General features: G+C 39.5%; 1 protein-coding gene across 1 annotated transcript in view; it reads right to left on the bottom strand.

Moving 5' to 3' along the window:
- The window catches only part of MRPS9 (mitochondrial ribosomal protein S9), a 34566-nt gene extending 24856 nt beyond the window's left edge, over nucleotides 1-9710 (bottom strand). Inside the window, exons 1-2 of the mRNA XM_009326244.1 lie at nucleotides 9664-9710; nucleotides 3080-3259 (exon numbers count right to left, since the gene is read on the bottom strand). Of these exons, the coding sequence (XP_009324519.1) occupies nucleotides 3080-3259 (180 nt within the window). The 5' untranslated portion in view covers nucleotides 9664-9710. The remainder of the gene's footprint in view (nucleotides 1-3079; nucleotides 3260-9663) is intronic.
- Between the last annotated feature and the right edge of the window lie 55 nt (nucleotides 9711-9765).

The raw sequence follows: 9765 nt of genomic DNA, 5'->3' as shown, positions 1-9765 counted from the left end.
TTTACAATGATCTCATATCTGGGAGAGCATTTAGTGACTGCATAAAAATGAATAATAAAAATACTGGCATATAAATCGGTCATGAAGATTAATACTTAATCTTACTTATATTTCTGGGCTTTAAAGTAGAATATCACAGAACTGACAGTGGAAAATGAAGGTGGGCTGTTTACTACAACCATAAGTTAAAGTTAAATCACAAAATAAAAGGATTACAGACTCAAACGGGGAAAAGCACTAGGTCAGGACTGCAATCTCTATTAATTAGGTATCCCAGCTGGGCAGTGGGTATGCAGCTGTTAACTTGATCAATGACTTACCTAAATGTCATCTCTACTGATTCGCTTATAAATTACCAGCAAGTGAGACTAATGTACAGGTGCTAATTTATTTAAACTGTTCTCTGCAGTTCTACATAGCTTTATAAACTGCATCTGGCACCTAATGTTAGCTGTCAGTTGTACTTAGACATGCCTGTCCTAACGACTCTGTTCATTAGAAATGAGCACAAATTATGAAATATTGTGAAAAATGATACATCAAATGGAATGGGCAAAGCAAATCAATTAGAGAAACTTCATAGCACATATTCACACATAGGAGAATAAAACATTGTAGCTTCAGAGTAAGGTCTATAATACCAATTAAAAAGCCATTGGTAGACTTCTGCAGAGTTATATATCAATTTGCTGGATTTTTTTTTTCTCCTCCAGAAATATAGTTGTAATGCACAGCTTAACTTTTCATTCCTAAATAAAAGTATTAGTAAGAGGCAATTCTGCTTCCACAACATCCAGAAGGATTAGCAAGTAAGTCAACTTATTTTCCTGTTTAAAACTTCACAGGGTTTAACTTTTATTAAACTGTACCTAAAACTCCAGTGAAGGACGGAATCCTATGATGTCTACTTTTGAAATACACTGCACAGACTGATTAACAGTAGAAGACATGGAGGTATATAAGCACTCATCAGAAAGAATTATTATTGTTCAAAATGTAAAGCTTCATAATTCTCCTGCCAGTGTTTAAGCAGCTTTTATGTTTTTATAACAGAAATTTAATTATGCATAGCAGACACTATTACACACTTTAAGTATTTTCCAACACCTGATGGAATACGAAGAAATCAAACCTGTACCAAGATACTTGGTGTCACCAAACAGAACACTACTCTTTCGGCTCCACTTCTCCATCTTTTCAGAAAGAGAGTCTGCAAAGCAGGCCTGTTCTTGTCACTTGCACTGCATTTGTAAAAGCTAATTTCCAGAATTAATCTGCTTTTACTAATGATGGAGCTCAGTTCATTTTGTGCAAACGATCATAGTGCTGTGGATTCATAAAGAAAAAAACACTACTTAGATACGGTCATTTTCCATTTCTCACAGTCTTGCTGTCTGTAAGCCTTCCCCCTAGACCCTATCAAGGAAGAAAGCCAGACTGCAGATTAATGCATTCTCCTACCATTAACCTTTTGGGCAAACAAACTGAACTATTAGTATCATCATCATACTGTACTAACATGGGAGGTATTCTGGTGGCAGGTCTGTGCATGAATACTTTACAAGAAAGTAACTCAAAAAGATGAAGGTCATTAAAGGTAAGAAAAAACATCTGAAAACTACAGGAAAAGGAAATTCTGTAGTCTGTACAGTAGTAAGAAAGCCAATGTAAAGAAACAGGCTGCTATTACTGCTGACCCAGATGCCTCAAAGAATACTTTTACTGTTGACAGGACCTTATCCCCTCTACACTGAGACTGGAAGGGTCTCTGCATTGGCACTTCTCTGTAGAAAAGCAAAGCGATAGCTACGATTCTGAATGAAAGTAGTCGCAGTATCAGTGCATAGCTTTGTACTCATAAAGCTTGATTTCCTACAGATTTGTGACTTTAAGTCAAGCTTCCCTGATGGATTTTTTGATACCTGATAAGACTCAAGTCTTATTTCAGCCTTTTTCTCAGCAGGCCATTAACTGTGGGTGTCTCCTCTACTTTGCTGTCTATTTTCAGAGAAGTTTTCAGAACTTAGTTTTGAAGCTTGTCAAATGTGTTTGCAATCAGCCTGTATCACCACCTACAGATGCAGTTCTCTTTCTTGGCACAAGCACACCGTCAAGACCTCTTATGTGGACACGGCTATGCTGACAGAATTTTGCCACTGAGAGAGGCAACACACAATCTTCTCCCCTTCAAAAAACTAAACCACGTACACCTCTCTTTTGGCACATACCACATTACTACGTCTACCCTAAGGGCCCTGCTGATACACTGTGCTGCCATGGCTATAGTAATAGTGTTGCTGCTGCACAGAGAAAGCTTCAGCCATGAGCCTTCATGCAGCTTCACCTAAGAGTGGATGTCACCAAATGAAATTTCTCCTCCCTACCTCTGATGTGTGATAAAATAAAAGACAGAAATGACAGAAGAGAGGACCAGGTGGGACGTTAAAAAAAATCCACAACACAAAACATTGTTCTGAGTGAAAGGCAGCACATCTATACATGAGCCTAAATGACATAGAAAAAGAGGAGGCCACCCATCTGTCAGTTGTCATAGCGAATGGCAATAAAATAGTATGTTTGGAGCTACTGGTATGAGTTTAAATTCACGTCTATATTAAAATCTCCAAGCTAAACCAGAGTGTTAGTTGTAAAACATCCTATCAAATTTAATTTGCATTACCAGCAACCACAGTATCATAGAAGAAAACCTGACCTGAATATACGCAGCAGGTCAAATTGTGGGTAAACCTTTCGAAGTGCTACATAAACCTTTACAGTGCCTCTTACAACATCAGATCAAGGGGATTATCCATTAGGACTTTTAAAAAGAACCTACTGTGCTTTAGCAGGATATGGTATACAGCTCTATACTGTGATGTCTGACCTCACATGGTAGCAGAGGTAGAATCTCTATTCACAGTCACAGTTGCAATGTTTGCAATGTGTAGTAGCACTCTTTCTTATTCTGACAGTTTGATTAAAATTCACAGAGAGCTGAGGGGCTCATGCTGAAGTAAAGTGCTTTCAATATCTGAAACTATACAGTAAATTACTTCTCCAACAGAGCAACTGTACTTACATCAATATCCTCTTGGGTAAAAGTTTCTGGATCTTCTCCCATCATGTTGGCTAAATGTCTCTTTCCTAGGTTGTACTCTTCAATCTGTTTTTTAATAAATGCCTCCGTGTACTTTTCAGGTCCTGAGGCTCCCACATTTTTGCTCTGCATTGCTGTAGCAGTATACATTAGCCTTAACATCTAACAAAAACAAAAAAGAAAAAAGAAAAGTGAGAGATTTATTTTATATTTTTGGCACAGTGCGCTCTAAGTAAAATGAATAGTATAACAAACCATTCATACCCATAACAAGATTCAAGACATTATTGTAATAAATTAGTAAAGGCAGTATTACTCATGCAACCATTTTCTTCCAATTGTTTAATGCCCATAAACAGATAAACACATTCTAAAAGTTGAACATTCTCACACATTACAATTAATTCAGAAGATTTTTCTGACGGAAAGAAATGTAGTATCATATGTCAGGAACATCCAGCAAAAGCAAAACACAGCACTGATCAACAAATGCAGTCTTAAAAGAAAATAAAAATCTATCCGCAAATAAGCAGGTTTGCCTTCACCTAAAGGCATTCCATAACGAAGCATGAAAAGAATCTGTGGGGCAGCTCTTTAGTGGCTTTCAGAAGCATATGGCTGCACAAACACTGCTAAAGGCTCTGGAAAGGCTACGGAGTGCTCCTTCCTTGCTCGCAGCGCCAGAATGATTCTTAAGCTATTTCACCTTCTCAGGTGGAACAATTAGAAAACTAGTAGGGTAGCTCTCACCAGCAACTACTACTGAGCATTGTTCCAGCTCAGAAGTCATAACTCAGGGGACAGTTATCTTTTCATCTTTGTGGGATACAGGTTTGGTTTTTCTTCTGTCAAGACAATCAGTAGTTAAGATGACTAATTTCAATCAAGCTCTCTGCCAGACAAACAGGAGCTTCACTGACAGAGCTGTAATGTCCCAGTTCTGGCCTAGTGCCAATATTATGCACTGTTTTATCTCTCCAACGTTAGTATTAAAGTCCTCTGCAGCTTAATTATTCCACAAACTGAATGAAAACTGATTATTTGTGTGGTCTTCTGTGGGCCGGTGGAGGGAATCACAAGAAAAAAAGGGTACGTGGGACAGAAAACCAAAGACAGAAAAAGAACCACTTCCGAGTCAGAAAAACGCCCAGTTCTGTTCACCAGATAGTACCCTGAAACACTTCTCTGCAGCCCCTTCAACATGCCACGGCTTGGCTTTGTGAGCAGACAGTGCAGTTTCACAAGGCAGAGCGAGCCCATCTCACAGTCCACCCCTGCTAGCATTCTTTCCTCCACTCCCTTCACTCGCCCTGTGCTAGCTCTGGCACTCAGGCTCTTCTGCAAGCCAGCTCAGCTCCCTAAATGTGGCAGAACACTAACTTCTGCTTCCTCCCAACAAGCGGGCAGTTCTCTGCTGAGCTGGTAAGTCCGAGCGATTCAGAGAAGGCTCTGAGAAAAGCCAAAGCTGACAGGAGATGGTGGCTGAACCATGCAACTGGGAGCAAGGAAGAAAAGAAGCCGTCCCTTCTTTACCTTCATTTCTTTTGAGCAAATTACTATATTGCCTCTGCTGCTCCTGGAGCTGCAGCCTCAGTCTACCTTCAGCCAAACATTAAAACCCAAACACGCACAACAAAGTGAACTTCTTAGGGTTCTTATTATGAGGAACAGACTAAAGCTAGTATTTGAAATGATTAAGTGTTCTCCGAGTCACGGGAATTGTGTTCTCCAGATCACAATTTAGACATGCTGACCATTTTGATGGATTTTACCATTCTGAGTTAAGCTAATATGAATAGCATAAAATACTTGCTATCTTCCTGTAACTAATGCAAATACAACAGCAATCTTCAAACCTAGTTATAACCACAATGACACAAACACACACATCTCATCAAAACAAGGTTACACAGATATACTTGCAAGACAAACACAAAAGCGGATCGAACTTCCACCTTCTGTTAGTAACACTAGTTAGCTTACACAAACTTCTCCTGTGACTAGAAGCTTTGGGCATTCTGTATTACATGGTCAAGTCCTACATGAACAGGAAACAAAATACATCTTTTCTTGTACTTTCACAGAGCCTGGTTGGTATTCTGGACATCTGGCAGCCCAGGATGGACTGGTCCAATGCACCCAATTTGCTGCACATATGTAAAGCTGTTCATGATCAATTTACCTGTCCGTGACAGTCTCAGGCTTCAATATACAAAATCTAACAACCCCACTTAAAATTTCAGTTTGGAATAAAGACTGCAATACCCTGCCTTAAACCCACATACAGCACATGCTTGCGCTGCAGGATAGGACCTATGAATTCAATACGGTTTGATGTAGAAGGCAAAGTAATCTTTGAATAACAAGGTCACATAAGATTGAAAGAACTGACCCTCCGCACTTTTACAACCTGACATGGATGAAGATATGCCTAAAGATACAAGGTGTGTACCTCAGAAAAGTAACCAATACCTCTGCCAGAAAAGATGTAAAAACAGCTCCAAGGTAGAATTTGGTACTGAAGAGCCTGTTGTTGCTTTGTTTTCTCCACAGTTTATATGTATCATATGCAATGCTAGTCCTGGTTTGCCCCTTGCCTTTTTTTTTTTTTTTAAATATTCATGTTTTCTGTGAGGTTACATTGACATATACAGAATTAAAATAAATATAATCAAAATTTTAAATGTACAGATTTTCCACAAGCAAGGCTCTGGTGATTTCCTTAGAAAGCAGTAAGGAAAGCAGACGTATCTCTGCATATTTCCTATTCTTCTCTCCTAGTCACTCCTCAGGAAAGAATTCAATTAATCTGTCTTACTTGTCTTAATAGTAACTAATTATTTGTAGTTCTTGTTAATGAACATATGATTCCTTATTACTTGGTCCAAAATTGCTTTCTCTCTGCTATGCTTTACACAGAATACTTTAAAAAAAGATTGCTTTCATCTTATTTCCGTCAATTTCTCTTGTAATTTTCTCATTTTTGTCCTCCTTCCCTCAAGCTATTCATATTCTTCCCTAGTTTCACTTCATCACTAATCAAAAGTCCCTGGACACACAAACTGTTCATAATTAGAAAACACCCTCTTATGCAAATTAATATCTATTGTACTGGGTACCTCTTTTGGGATAAGAGTACTATTCCATGGGTGGTACAGGCAAGAACTGCAAAGCACAGCTAAATGCTTCTGGCGCTTCAGTCAAACAAGAAAGCATGCTCCTCTACTTTCTAGAGGAAACCACAGAGGTTTGCATTCACTTCTTACACATTTCATAAAGCATTAGTGCAGACAGTGACCTCACAATTTTTTAAATAATAAAGGTTATTAACAGTACTCCTGAAATAATAGACTATTCCACCAGGACAGGGGAGAAGGGAAAGCCTTTTGGTCACAAAACTGGACACAACTCCTTGGTATTAACCCTCCCCTCCCGACTCCTTCCCGAGCAACCTAGCATTAAAACAGTTTGGCAAATCCTGATTTTCCAGGGAGACAGTAAATTTATAGAAAATCACCTTAGGTAAAATTTGCCTTAGGAAAAAAATAAGCATTTTCAGACAACTTCAACTTCCCTGGCCTATTTTTTCCAAGAAGAGAAATAACTAGGACCTGTCTGTTTAGTCGTCCTGTTCATTTTGCTTCACTGGAGTTATATGGATGTAAAATCAACCCATCACTAACAGAGGAATCAAGCTTCCTGTACTTTTGGAATGGGAGGAAGGGGGAATCGGAGACAGGAGGCTTGAATTCAAGAGAAAACATTGTCCATTTTACAACATGACATAGTTACAGAGATAGAAGATGACACCAAATGATGTGGCATGCATACAGTTGCACCATTTTCATGCTGCTTCCATGCTCTAGGCTGGCAGACTTCAGCCATCTCCTTTTCCAAAACCATGCAGCGCACAAACAAATTTGTACTAAAAAATCATCTTTGGGGTAGAACTTCACTAGGACATGTGGAGCTGGAGCTGTATAACCACATCAGCATGCAGGACTAAAGCTGCCCCGCGTCCATTGTTCTGATTTCTGGCACAGCTAGTGCTACTGAACCCAGGAGACATACAAGATACCAACAGTGGTCCTCTGGTCACTTCTTGCACAAGAAAAAACATATATTATGCAGCAATCATACAGAATCTAAATGATCGGACCCATCCCAAGTTTCTAAAGAATTACTTTCTGTTCAATAGGCGAGTTCTGGCTTTCTGGTGTGCTGTTTTACAAAAATGTGTTTTAATTGATTTACTTAAACAATGTTTACATAATCTCAGATTTCAGTCGGCCTACAAACTAATTACATGAGCCAGTATCAGGTTTATGTTTTAGGAAGTATTTTGTAAAACACATCGGAAAGTATCACAAGGTGTCAGCAAATATGTATAAGTGTTTTTATATTACTTTTTATACCTGATTTCAAAGTATTTCATCAGAAGAAACTTTTTCTCAGAATGAAGTCTCTTGACAGGTTACTGTAAAACTGCATCTCCCCCACCCAGAAAATCTACCTTCTGTGCATATTTGACCACATTTACATATTGAGTTTTGCTTATACTGTGCACTATGGAAATAATGGATAGCTCTAAATGTACAGATACATGGCAAGCATCAGATGTGCATAACGGGAAACAGAATTTAGATCCGGTTGTTTTGAGGCACAAGTTATCAAATACTAACAGGCTCTTCAACTCTAACTTAGTTAACAACTGCAGAAAAAGCTACTCCATTCCAAGCGTGTAGCTCTGAAAGACTGTCACCAAAGTGCTATCATCTCTTTCTGATACATATATCATCCACAGGGATTTAGATAAGGTACCTGACCCAATAAAATTAAATAGCATGCATGGTACTCTGAACTCTTCTGTTGAGAACAGCTATTCAATTACATCAGAAGTGACTGACAGTAACTAAGCTAGATAATTTCTTCATAAATTAATTGTGCTAAATCTCTGCGCTTTGCTTATTAGAAGAACAGGAAACTAAACCTGTTGTTCAGTCAAAGCTAAGGGAACTGGAATTACAAAGTTTCTCTCCCATTTCCTCTCTCAATGCGAGACACTTTCAAATACAAAAAAAAAAAGAAACTGAACTGTTTCCCCCACTAAGATAGGCAGGAAGTAATGAACTAAACTCCAGCAAGGGATTTTTAGGGTAGGCGTCATAAAAACGTTCCCTAACAGTAAGGACAGATACGTGCTTGATGCAAGAAATGGTTATAGCAGGTCAGAACAAGGGTACATCAACTTATTACCCTGTCCTCGACGGTAGCCGGTATCAGAGGCACAAGGAGAGGACAAACAAGTAGTAATAATTTTCCCAGGACACTTCACCCGTTTCCAGCAACCTGCGGTTCAAAGACATACTGACACCTTGTTTTTAACAGTCCTCAGTGGAATTTTCTTCTGAGTTTCTGAACTTGCTTTTTGTATTCACATAAATGCTTAGTACCCTGAACATCCTCATCAGTTCCACAGGCTGACTACACCTAATGGAAAGAACAGTCTCTTAAGTTTCCTGGGCCCTGCCTCCCATTAGTTCCCTTCATATCCTTTGGTTCAGACAGTTAAGACGATTTGTATATAGCTATAAGCTTAGGTACTGATCCCATCTCTGGGGGCGGGAGGGGTAGACAAGTGATCTCTCAAGGCCCCTTCAAGCCCATCTTCTACTGTGCCTTGTCCTTCAAGATCATTTCCTCATTTACAATACAAATCGTTTTCAGCTCGAACTCAAGCAGGTGCCTGGCCAGGAAAACTAAGTTACTGTCGTAATCACACCTTTGATATAGGATAACCAAAGCCACACAAACTATTCCAACTGAGAATGAAATCAAGTGTTAGAATATTTTCAGCCTTGTTCTCTTTCTCATTCCTCGCACAACTTAAGCACGTGTATTTCTGACTGCTGCATAAAGAACTACCTACATGGACACCAAGTCTTTATGACTAATGGGTAAAGTTAATCTAGAAGTAACCAATATAAACAAGTTCAAATTGCTCCTTCCAGTATTACCTTTCATTTCCTTACTGCGCCTTCTCTTCTGTTACCCCATGGTTTGGTTTAATTCAGCCACCCAACAGTGCTTCAGCCCTTATTAGCCTAAATTACTTTGTAACTTGAAAGTGTTACCAGCATGCCTTTTTATCCATTTACTGGTCACTGATTAAATATACATAAAGGTGTATCAAATACACAGACACAGCGGCTGTCCTCAACACTGACAGCAGCTAAGCTTTTTTAATGAAACGGCAATCTGCTGAACACCGGTATCTCTCAAAACAAGCGGGTAACTCCGTTTAATCAGGAGTTACCGCACTTGTGGAGCACATTTCTCTCTTCATTGCAGGAATTGGGAGACTTCGTTGTCTTCTTACGTGCTGACCAAACACAATTCAAGATGACCAACCTAAAAAACCACCACTTATTCACGAATCTTAAAGTACTTCACTTTTGTGTATGGCTTTGGTCTACACACGGCTCTGTCAAGCCCAGAGATATAGATAATAAATCAGTGCTTAACTACGCTTTTTCTTTACATTAATAAAAATAAGCTCAGCTCACCGAAGGGCCGAGTTGAACGCGGCGCCGGCCCTCGCACTCCCCGCCCCAACGCTGCCTCCTCTCGGCGCCAGCCCCGCGCACGCACCGCCGGCGCCCCGTAGG

This window comes from Pygoscelis adeliae, unplaced genomic scaffold (genome assembly GCF_000699105.1).
Source record: "Pygoscelis adeliae isolate BGI_AS28 unplaced genomic scaffold, ASM69910v1 Scaffold156, whole genome shotgun sequence".
Taxonomy (NCBI): domain Eukaryota; kingdom Metazoa; phylum Chordata; class Aves; order Sphenisciformes; family Spheniscidae; genus Pygoscelis; species Pygoscelis adeliae.
The sequence above is the reverse complement of the archived record's forward strand: the minus strand, read 5'-3'. Positions and strand labels throughout refer to the sequence as shown.